The sequence below is a fragment of the Benincasa hispida genome, chromosome 3 (assembly GCF_027475165.1).
Source record: "Benincasa hispida cultivar pf3 chromosome 3, pf3_genome.v1.1, whole genome shotgun sequence".
Taxonomy (NCBI): Eukaryota; Viridiplantae; Streptophyta; class Magnoliopsida; order Cucurbitales; family Cucurbitaceae; genus Benincasa; species Benincasa hispida.
Genome location: NC_143480.1, coordinates 34,163,029 through 34,175,286, shown reverse-complemented (window position 1 = coordinate 34,175,286; position 12,258 = coordinate 34,163,029). Strand labels below are relative to the sequence as shown.

At 34.9% G+C, this 12,258-nt stretch overlaps 2 protein-coding genes across 3 annotated transcripts; both read right to left on the bottom strand.

Moving 5' to 3' along the window:
* Positions 1 to 667: 667 nt before the first annotated feature.
* On the bottom strand, positions 668 to 2,910 carry LOC120073968 (uncharacterized). Of its 2 annotated transcripts, XM_039026898.2 has the most exons (4): positions 2,446 to 2,910; positions 2,206 to 2,319; positions 1,362 to 1,442; positions 668 to 1,007 (listed from the first exon to the last, which is right to left on the bottom strand). In XM_039026898.2, exons 1-4 carry the CDS (start codon positions 2,668 to 2,670, stop codon positions 933 to 935), a joined length of 495 nt encoding a protein of 164 aa, XP_038882826.1. In that variant the 5' UTR covers positions 2,671 to 2,910; the 3' UTR covers positions 668 to 932. The 2 variants fall into 2 exon arrangements, with proteins under 2 accessions (XP_038882826.1, XP_038882827.1); XM_039026899.2 differs by lacking the exon at positions 1,362 to 1,442 and having other exon boundaries at positions 2,446 to 2,903.
* Positions 2,911 to 4,734: 1,824 nt separating this feature from the next.
* Positions 4,735 to 7,956, bottom strand: LOC150037213 (uncharacterized). Its single transcript, XM_090311920.1, has 8 exons — positions 7,740 to 7,956; positions 7,469 to 7,554; positions 6,640 to 7,170; positions 5,841 to 6,173; positions 5,497 to 5,703; positions 5,196 to 5,330; positions 4,883 to 4,988; positions 4,735 to 4,793 (listed from the first exon to the last, which is right to left on the bottom strand). The coding sequence occupies exons 1-8, from the start codon at positions 7,954 to 7,956 to the stop codon at positions 4,735 to 4,737; spliced, it is 1,674 nt and encodes a 557-aa protein (XP_090168046.1).
* Between the last annotated feature and the right edge of the window lie 4,302 nt (positions 7,957 to 12,258).

Sequence of the window (12,258 nt, the reverse complement as noted above, 5' to 3'; positions counted from 1 at the left end):
GGGCTTGTTTAGATTGACTAAAAAATATTTTTTTTTTTTCAAAAAACTAATTTTTATTTAAAAATTTTTGATAAAAAACGATTAAAATACACTATAAAAAACTATTTTGATTGGTTGCCAAAAGCTCACATTTCTTCCAAAATGATTTTTGTTTTAAATTAAACACATGAAAATGTAGTAAAAAAACACAAGAAGTCTACCAATAATAGTTACAAATACACTTTTTTTTTCTTTTCTATATAACAATTTTGTGGCTAGGGATCAAATCTTGGATCTCGAAGAAAGAAAGTCATGTCAATTACCACTGAACTAAACTCACTTTGCTATGGATACAGTTCAATGTACATGTATAATTTTGTCAATAGTACAAATCTATCGGTGATAAATATTGAAAAACTTCGGACCATAAAAATTTATGCTTAAACTAAACTATTAAGAGGGCATTTGGGGCGCAGAGTTGAGTTGAGTTGATAATTATTAAAGGAGAAGAGTAATTGAGAGAGTTGATGTGAATAACGAGGTGAGAAATGTGAGTTAATGCGAATAACGAGGTAATAAATCTCTTTAATAATTGGTGAACCAACAGGTAGGTGAGTTTTTTTTACTTACCCAACCCAACCCAATTTGCAGGGCCAAACACCCCCTAAATAATAAAAGTCTATAGATATTGATAAAATTCTATCAACAATTATACCGGCGAAATGATGAAAAGTTTAGATACAAGATATATTTGTATGGTTAAAAGCAATACATACATATATGTGACCCTAAATTAAGAATGTTTAGTGAAAGTAATGTAAAAACATATGACAGTGGTTAAATTAAAACACCCATACAAACATTAATGAAAAAAAAAAAAAACAAAAAACAAAAAATGCAACATAACACCAAAGGGAACTAATAAAAACTGATGAGTGAACTTAGTAATTAAATTAGGAAGTGTTGTCCACATGCTTACTCAATTCTTCCAACCTCTTTAGCCTCAGCTTTTCACTTTCACCAACCATCTATAAATTGAAAAACACAATCTTAATTTATTAATAAATAAAATCCATAGGATAATCATTTTATTTTTTTGTTTTTCTTTTTAAAAATTAAGCCTACACTACTTCTACATCTAAATTTCTTTTTTTGTTATTTACTTTTATTTAAAAAAAACAAGTCAAATTTTGAGAACTAAAAAAATAATTTGTTTTGTTTTTGAAATTTAGTTAAGAATTCAATTATTATATTTGAAAGATGCAAATCATTGTAAGAGATATAGATGAAATAGATTTAATTTTTAAAAATAAAAATAAAATTATTAAAAGATACCAAAATAATTGAAAAAGAGAGAGGAGTAGCCAATTTACGAAACTAACCTCCATTAGTTTTGATATTAACTGTACTTTCTCATTGTTCTTTTCATTAAAAGCATCGAGGGCATCTTTGTACTCTTTCTCCTGTCACCCAAAACAATTTTGAACCATTTTTTCAGCACAAGACATACTTTTGTAAATATCTACTGCCTTCTTCCACACACACATATATATTATATATCCAATATTGAGAGTAACATTACAATTTTTTATTTTTTTTATTTTTTAGCCAAATTTAATGGTATTTTTATAATGCATTTCAAGTGTTTAATTTTAGAAAAATAGGAGTGTTGGGTAGCAGTATATTTTCAATCATTTTTGTTAACAATGTTTAATAAAAATGAGTAAAAAACTCTTTTTCTCAAAAAAGATCCAACCCCCATATAATAGTTCTATGGAATTATTTTCTTTTTGAGAAATGTTTTTACGGAATTGTTTTCAAAATATATCTCTATTTATAAAAATACATTTGGCTAAATATTTTTAAGGTTTTTTTTTCCCTATGTTGAACAATTGGCTAATTAAATATAACAATGGGTGCATTTATCCACTAAGCTAATCTTGAATTTGTAATTAATTTTTAAGTTTTGTTTAGTAATTTTCCTTTAGGAGATGAGTGAGGTTTTTAGAATAAGTAAAGTTGTTGTTTGTAATACCATGGTTGAGTCTAGATTTCTTCAATGTTCAAAATAACATTCTTTACAAATCTTCTGATCATTCTCGAATTCTATATAAAATCCATCCCATCAGAGTGATTAAAAATAATCTTAGAACAGTTTTAAGAAAAAATAAAATAAAATAATTTTAGAAACAAGAAAAAGGAAAGAAAGAAAGAAAGAAAAATGACCTTCTTTTGGCATGTTATTCCAAGAGGCTTTAATTCCTTGTTTAGGGCATCAATTTTCTTACGAATTTGTCCAATTTCCTTCCTCATTGGATCCCCCGCTATGGCATCAAGTTCCTGTTCATGAAATTAATGAAGTAAAAAAGTGTAGAATTCCAACAGAAACTGATTGCAGAGATGAAATAGAAAGAAGAGGGCTCAGAAATTAGGGTTTAGTTAGCGAGAAAAGAGATGAAGAAAGACCTCTCGAATTGAAGCCAAACGCCTTGATTCTTCTTGAACTCGGCCGAGACGAACTTGAAGTTTATTATGAAGGTCAGCCCTCATCCGGTCGATTTCCTCTTCCTTTTCTCTGAAAGCCGCAAGCGCCGATTTGGACATATCATCGTCTTCCTTGCTACTGAAGCTCAAACTTGCAGAATTGTCTAACATAGCTTGAAGTTGCTGCGGGTTCTGATCGCTCTGCATCTTGATAATTATTATTATTATTACTATTTTTGGGTTGGCCCGTTCTGTTCTTGCTTCTTTGAATGAAATCAATGAAGGGATCGGCGGTTTTCTTTCCTTTGCTGCCGCTGCTGCTTTTCTTTTCTTTTGCTTTTAGAATCGGCTATTTCCACATCTTCGATTTCTGACCCTTGGATTGGATTAGCACGGGACAACAGACTTTTTGGGACCAAAAAAGGTGGGGGGGGCCCCCCCCCCCCAAAAAAAAAAAAAAAAAAAAACAATTTATCCCTCTATTTTGAAATACCTTAAATGTTTAAGGTTTAATTTTAATCCATATACTTTTAGGTCGAGTTTATCAAACCATAATGAAATTTAATGTAATCGTAATGAAATTTCATTGATGGATTAATTATATTGAGCTTGAATTGCAAACTTCATTGAATTGATTTTGATCGTATTTACTTAAAATTATGAAATTTGTCAAATTTACTATTACCTTTACCTTTACTTCTATTTATGAGGATCAAGTGATAACGGTAATAGTAAATATTTCATTTCAAAATTGATAAATTTTCAACTATAACAATATCAATAATGGTAGTGGTAACGGTAACTAGCGGTAACAATAACAATAGGACATAATTCTCAATTGCAATCGGATAGAATATTCTTTATTCATTAATCAAATTGCGTTATTTCATTACAGATTTGGATGTGGGGCCCATGTGTTAGTACAAATACATCACACAACTAAACAATACCAAGAATAATCAAATGGAGCCCACTTTTTTCATTCTCATTAATCTATTATATTTTCAATGGGGTAAACATGGCCTTAATACATTTTAAATTTAGTCCTCAATACTAGTTTATTTTTTATTTTTTATTTTTTAACTATAACATTTTTACTATAAAATTTGAAAACATATTCACATATTATATTATTTTTTTGTATGGTTTTTTTTTCTTTTTTGAATAGGTAATATTATATCATACAACAACAAGAGGATCCCCAGCCTGGGATCAAGGCACAAAAGCAAAAAAAGCACTTACAAAAACGCACAGTGGCGAAAAAACAGAACTAACAAAAAGGACAATACGAACAAATAAAAAAACATCAAGAAGAACAAAAATAAACACCCCAAAATTCAAGGACCTCAGAAACTGGACATACATAGTTAAAGTATCCAGACACATAACGAAGAAATCAGACAAATTAGATAAGTCCATGAAGATCAATCCGCCATGAAGCAGCACGCACACGAACCATAGAGACAATAAGTTGAAACACAGTAGACGACAATCTCGGTTGACCGCCGTGTAATCGACGATTCCTCTCCTGTCAAATATAGTTAATCGACACACACTAGAAGACTCTAAATAACTTACTCCTCACACCTTTACCAGACTCCACCCGACACACCCAACTCAACTCCATATCCCACCGAGTAACACAATAAGACGAACCCAAAAAGTGCACCAAACCCTCCCAAATTTCACGCCCAAACACACAGTCAAAGAACAAATGATTCCTGGACTCTACCTCACCCAAACAGAGCATACAAGCATTATCCACCGACTGATCTCATCTCCTCAACCAATCCCGAGTGCCCAACCTATCCTTCACCGCCAACCAAGTACAAAATGAATGCCTTGGAATATTACCCCCCAGACTAAACCAGACAAGCCCAAGCCACCCTAGGACGCCTAGGACGCAAACTCTCCCACGCACTGGCAATAGTGAAACGACCATTACCACTTGGAACCCAAACCCAACTATCATCCTCACCCACCCTTGGAACCACATCTTGAACCAAACCCCACAAATCACGCAATTCTCAAGATAACAAAGGCCAGTGCCAACAACCATCATCAGATAAGAAATATGAGAGTCTAGCCTCACAACAACTCGCAGCATCATAAACCACCCCCTCCCCATAATTCTCTAAGATAGATCCCATATGCAACCACGGATCCCACAAAGCAAAACATCTCCTCCCATTACCAACCTGCATCCTGATCAACGACTTAAGCCTATCCCAACAACGTAATATCTCTCTTAGACACCACGACTACCCTAACTCAGAGCGAATTGCCCATAAAGATCGCCCCCAAAGCACATACGCCTCCATCTAAGCAACCTACAAAGATCCAGACCGTACCAGCAATAATCATAACAATTTTAAGATAGCAGCCACATTCCAGGAAGATGTGTGGTATATTCCCAAACCCCCTTCAGATTTCAGCAAACAAACCTCATTCCAAGCAACACGCACACCCCCTCTACCATCAGCCCGCCCACGCCACAAGTACGCCCGTAAGATACGATCCACCTCCTGGCCAAGAGAAACAGGAAACACAAAAATTCTAGACCATTAAACCTAGAAATTCTGCAACACTAACTGGACTAACTGCATGCGCCCCGCAAAAGAGAGAGATCTCGCAGCCCAACTTCTAATCCTCGTAGTAATCTTTTGAATCAACGGGTCGTAGTCCTCAACCTTTAACCTACCTGATAGTAGAGGCAACCCAAGATAACACACATGTAATGATCCTAGGGCAAACCCCATACTCCTAGCCAGGTCCCTCACAACATCACCAGAAACACCAGTCATAAACAAAGAGCTCTTCCCAACATTAGCCACCAACTCAGAAAACTCTGCAAACTGATTTAACACCTGATTCACAAAACTCAACGAGGCATAATCAGCTACACGAAAAATTATGAGGTCATTCGCAAACGACAAGTGAGTCAGACTCACTTTCTCACACTTATGATGAAATACAAATGAGGGAGGAGGATTGTTCAACATACAGGATAAGAGCTCCATAACCACCACAAACAAAAAACGGAGACAGAAGATCTCCCTGCCGTAACCCTTTTCTACCAGGAAAGTATCTCTCTAGAGCTCCATTAATTATCACGGAGAAAAACGGGGAGGTAACACAAGCACGAATCCAGCTCTCAAACTTTAAAGGTGTTCCAATAGTCAGAAGAACACCAAACAAAAAGTCCCAATTAACAGAGTCATAGGCTTTTTGAAGATCCACCTTCATCACACAGCCGGTTTACCCTTGTTAAGCTGATAACCCCCAACAAGCTCTTGGCACAGAAGAATGTTATCAATGATACTTCGCCCTTGAACAAATGTCGATTGGTTCCCATTAATAAACTAAGGCAAACACACATGAAGTCTGTTAGCAATCATCCTAGAGATGCACTTATATATCACATTACAACACGTAATAGAGTGAAAATCCTCCATATGATCAGCCCTAATTCTCTTAGGGATGAGGGCAAGAGCCGTTTCATTCACCCCATTGGGAAGATAACACGTATCAATGAAACGACAAACAGTTGAGGAAAAATCATCCCCCACCGCACTCCATGCAGATTTATAAAACTCCACAGGAAAACCGTCTGGACCAGGAGCCTTTCTCGATTTCAATGAGAACAAGACATTATGCGCTTCCTCCCTAGTAATCAGTCTGCATATATCCCGAATACAATCATCAGGCAACTGAAACCACATAATAGCATCAATCTGGGACGTAAGATCTCTATAACCCACCCTCTACGACCCCAAACTCCCACTAAAATATTTAACAGCCATATCTGCCACCCTGCTATGATAAGACTGACAAATCCCATCATAATTACACACTGATAGTAAACCATTCCTTACTAAATGGGCCCGAATAGTTCGGTGAAAAAACAACGTGTTCTGGTCCTCCAACTCCAACCACCAAATATGAGACTTCTAACGAAGTGAAGCCTTCTTCAGTCTCGCTAGTCTCTAGAACTCCTCAGTTCTCATGGCAGCCTCCCCAATCAAAATATCAAAAGATAGCTTAGACTCCACAACAGCATGAGCAACCTCTATCACCTCTGGCCTCCCGAGTCAAGCTAGTCAAACTCTCTATCGTCCTCCCAAAAGTACTACGCATGACTGGTTTTAAGGCCTTCAAGTTCCTCATCAAACTAACCAAAGGGGACACTTCAGGATGAAATTCCCAAATAGAATCCACAACAGTAAAAAAATCAGCAAAATCAGTCCAATGATTAAAATAATGGAACGTCGGAACTGAACGAGTAACACAAACATCAATGGTGACCAGAATAGGGCTATGATCATAAATTCCCCACGGCCACACCCTAACCCCAGTAAGAGGACTCAAATCCAACCATAACTCATTTACAAGGAATCTATCCAATCTGCACATAATACCAACCCCCTTAACTTTACTCATCCATGTAAACCAGTTACTCTGAACACCCAACTCCACTAGGTCAGCCTCATAAATAGCCGCATCAAACTCCTCCATCCCGCTTCTACAAGGATTACCCTCAAATGCCTCCGAAAGGTTGCGAATATCATTAAAATCACCCATAACGGCCCCATTAATTTGCCAAGAAGAGAAAATATCCACCAACGACCTCCAGAGGGCATGCCTCTCAGTCACATTATTAGAAGCATATACAACAGCTACATTCACAGTATCAGAAGACTCAGCTCTCTAAGACACCCTACAATACACTACTCATTAATAATCGAAGTAGAGAAGTCAAACAGATTTTTCTTCCACATCACCCAAATACGCCTCACACCTTTAGTACTATAACTACACACACATTTCTAGGAACCCCCAAATCTGCCAAACACCGTATCAAAGTTCTCCATCTGCACCCTAGTCTTAAGTAGACAACAAAAGCTAACTGAAGACGAACGAAGAAAATCCATCATCGCCCTACATTTAACAGGGTCGTTCAAACTTCTAACATTCCATGTGCACCAAATCATAATACTGACAGAACCTCTCCACTACTACTTCCCACAGGTCTTTTGCCCGTACTCCCAGTATTACTATCCAGAACAAGCAACGGATCAAGATCAGATTGAACTAAAACCAGTGTAAGCGAGTCACCCCATCCTCTCACAGAATACCGAATTGGTTATGCTCATCCACATGGTGTACAAACCTCTTAATCCCAGGGGATCCACGAACTAATCTACTCGGAGGCATAGATCCCGACTCTATCTCCATCAACACCCTCATTCACATCAACTGGGCTAGAAACCCCTTACCCCCTCCAACATCAACTCCATCAACCCCTACACCATCAGGAACAAGTCCACCCTTCTCCCTAGAAACATACCCAACCACCATAATACTCAAGTTCTGATCCTTAGACATACTTTGCTTCTCACACATAATAGCAGTACGTCCAAACGAACTACAATAGCCACACTTACGAGGTTTCCACTCATATGACACTGGAACTATAAATTCCTGACCCTGCATTCTAGCAGAACCGTAGGGGGCATCAACGAATCACCATCCACCTTCATACAAACTCTGGCATACGTTAAACGATGCATCTCTCTAATTGCAACATCAAGTGTTACAAGTCTACCTACTACATTAGCCAAAACAACTATCCTTCTTTCCGTCCACAACTCTAGTGGAACCCATTCCAATTTAATCTAGATAGGTACAAAATAAAAAACAAAGGTTTCAGGGACAATACCTAAAGGCCACTGACGAAGTAAGATGGGTTTTCCACCCAAGTGGCACGGACCATTATCCATCACCCAATCACGTGATTACGATTTAAGGAATTTAAAATAGTCAGACCATTCTTTAATAACGTAATGGTAGGCATCTCTATATGGCCCCAAATTCTCTGAATGAGCCGAAAAATCATGTTGTAAGGGAACTTTGCATCTACAAACTGACCCATCAGGGATTTTTTCCAAATAGTAATGCCCGCATCAACAACCTCCTCACATGGCTTAACAATAACTCTATCATTCTCCACCATCGGAGGGGTAAACTCTAAATTTTTCTTCAAACTAGACCCAAACAAGGTGGTCCACGACTTCCTCCCTAACGAAGCACTGCTCGTCATTCCAGAATCGGTCAACGAATCCTCTTGCTGAAGCATAATGCCTGCCAATCGGACTGCCAGTTCAGTTAAACAGAAGCCAGACTCTCCCAATGAACCACCCAAAACACCATTGACATTATCCCTGGTCAAAGGAAACTCCCCCGCCTGGTTAACCCTACCCATGACCCTTCCTTGCAGACGCTCTAGCTGAACCAGCCCACTTCGCCCAACCCAAAGCCCTTCGTCCAACCCAACAAGCCCACTTCGCCCCTGGACTCCCACCCAAATCAATCCCCTCACAAACCTCCTTCTCTTTAAGCCCAACCCCAGGCAACGATAGCTTAGGCCCGACTTCCTCAACCCCAAACAAACAACCCTCACCAAACGACCCACTTCGAAACTCACCACTCAACCTCTTCCCGTCTTAGGCCTTCAGAATCAACCCAGTGTACCCTGACCCACCAGAATTCATCCCACTTCCACTCAAGCCCACAACCAGCCTAAGACCCGAGCCACCACCTAGCCCAATTGATTGGTCAAAAGGAATACAACCAACAAAATCCAGGTTAAACTCCTTCATCTTCAACCTACGTTCATCCATTGTTATCACTGGTTTGCCCCGGTGTGCCTTAACCACTGCACCATCATCAACATCACACCAACAGACACAACCAAATCCATAGCTATAGTTTTCAGAATGTGATATGGCTATCTAGGAAGGGACGAGACCCAACCTTATTTTTTAGTCGAAGTGTTGAGCGCTTACGAACCATCAGTCATATCAGGTCCACACTCAAACCTAGATTCGCCCTTCACCAGCAACAGAAATCTACAACCGATAGCACCCATGAAATCACCCTGCAAAGTCATAAATCAAGGTAGAAACACTTCGAAAGCACCGTCGAGGAGCACCCCCAAATCGGAATATGAAACACCCCCCCTCCCCATATTTTATTTTTCTTGAATGAAGATTATTATTATTGTTTAATTAATTTTCACAAAAGTTAACATCACTTATTGAGAGTACAAAGATTAAAATTGAACAATTGAAAGTATAGAAACTGGAATTGAACAAACTTCATAGAATGAGGATGAAAAATGGTATTTCACTTTTTTTTACCATATATGTCTTGTCCGGGATCGAACCTTAAAGTCGACAGTACATGCTTAGTGCGAGCTAAAATATGTTTATTTTGACAATTCATTACTTAAGTCCCTTTTAATAATCATTTTATCTTTAGTTTTTATTTTTGAAAATTAAGTCTACCACACTCCTCCTATCTCTAATTTTTTTTACTTTATTATCTAACTTTTACCAATGTTTTCAAAACTCAAAAAGCTAAAAAAAATAGTTTTTTTATTTTTAAATTATGTGGCCTTAAATATATTATAATAATAATAATAATAATAATAATAATTATTATTATTATTGTTGTTGTTATTATTATTATAGCTTTTGGGATTTGACTAGGAATTTAACTCTTTTACTTAAGGAAGATTCAAATCCTTCTAAGAAATATGTTTAATTTTAATAAATTAAAACAAAAAATAAGACCACATTTGGTAACCATTTAGTTTTTTTGTTTTTGTTTTTAAAAATTAAACCTATTTAATTCACATTTCTTACAATATTTTGCATCTTTCTTAAAAACAATTGTTGAATTCTTAGCCAAATTTTAAAAACAAAGATAACTTTTTAAAAGTTACTTTTTTTAGTTCTCAAAATTTGACTTGATTTTTTAAACCATTAGTGAAAAGTAGATAACAAGAAAAAAATTTAGAAGTAAAAATAATGTCTATAGACTTAATTTTCAAAAAACAAAAACAAAAAAATAAAACGGTTAACAAACGCTACTAAACTGTGACTTTAGTTAGGGTCGTTTTCGAGGGGTTGCCTTATTTTTATTTTTATCTAGAATTTATTTATTGCTATTATATTTCAGTTGAGGACCACTTATGTATGTCATGTTACAATCAATACGAGAAACATATGTGACCAAAATTACAAATTTGGACATCATTTTCTCATTTGTCTTTTGTAGTTTTCCTATTTCCTTTATATATATATATATATTTCTGTTGGATATGAGAATTTGAACATATTGTAATGACCTTTATTTAGAGATAAGATTTGTGCCACTCTTTCTTCTATTTTAACAATTCTAATCTTTTGAGCCTTCTCAATAGAACTAGAACTGCTTTAGATTGATGGGAGAAAAAATTGTTTTTTAAAAAAGTCAATTTTATTTAAAAAAATTTAGACATAACATTAATTATACTTTCATTTAGAAAAATAGTAAAATACAAAAATGTTTTGAATTATAGCATACTACATCCTTTACACGTGATCGGATTTTCTCGAAATCCTAAAATATCTTTCATAATTCATTAATACAATGTAATTAAATTTGATGGTTATAGATTTGATAATAAAAAAAATTTGATTTTACACACAAAAAAAAAAAAAAAATCGGTATCAGTTGGCTTGAATCTTGAATTTTGAACAATTTTTTCTTTCAAAAATGAATTTATCTAATTATTTCGTTTTATCCACATTTTTTTTTTGTGTATTTTAGACTTTATTTTTAAATATCAAATAATCTCAATTTATCTAATTATTTTTAATTTTCCATTCCTTTTGACGTATTTTCATGTTTTCTAATTTTAATATTTTATATCATTTTATCTTATTTATTTTGTTTTTTTAATGTATATATAATAGTTTGAGCTCTTTAAATGCTTATATTTTATTTTTTTTATTGAAATTTTGATTCTTTTTCAAATTGATTATCATATTTGTAAGAGTAAAGAACATGTAAGCGGAAGAAATTTGGATCTAAAACACTTTAGCTATATTAATTTTAAGGATTAAACATGCTTGTTCAAAACTGTTAAACAGAGTTTGAAGTACAAATTTTGATGTAGCTCAAAATTGAAGCAATGCTCCGGATGTTTTTTTTTTAATTTTATATCACGAACTCTTTGTGGACCACCGCTAAAGTCTTTCATGCTATTCTCCAACCTTAAAATGGATTGTGGGATCCAAGACTATGATGAATTTTAAGGGGGGAAAAAGGATTTTGATAGAATTTGGAGCTATAGTTTTGAGAGGAAATTAACACCTTCAAAAGCTAGCCGTCAACCCAATTACCAACAATATTACTTCAATTTAAAGAAGAAATCATACACAACAAATTCATCTCAAAGTGACAGCAAACTGAGGATTAATTATAGTGGGATTTGAGGTATTTTAAAGAGGTGAAAAATGGGGAAAAAAAAACCAATAACTCAAAATTCAGCTAGTTTTCTAATTTCTAAAGTTCAAATTTTAAATTAATTTTCTTCAATTAAATTTAAATTATTAATTTTAAATAATTAATTAAACTATTTAATTAATAATATTAATTTAATATCAAATATTAAATTAATAATTAATACAAATCTCAATCATGAATCTCTATTCATGTGTACAATATTAAAGTCATATTTAAATATTTCCAACTTTCCATATTGTTAATTCATAATTAAACATTAAGACATTATATCAAACATAATTAACGTTTACTTCATAAGAACCTTTCAAATTTTCTCATCATACTGTTCTAAGGTTTAGTCTGATATGAACTAGCATGAAGACTTAATGGACCTACAGATCATGAATTCTAACGAGCCAAGATTAATCGACTAAACTCTTTAATCTAATTAACCAACATTTA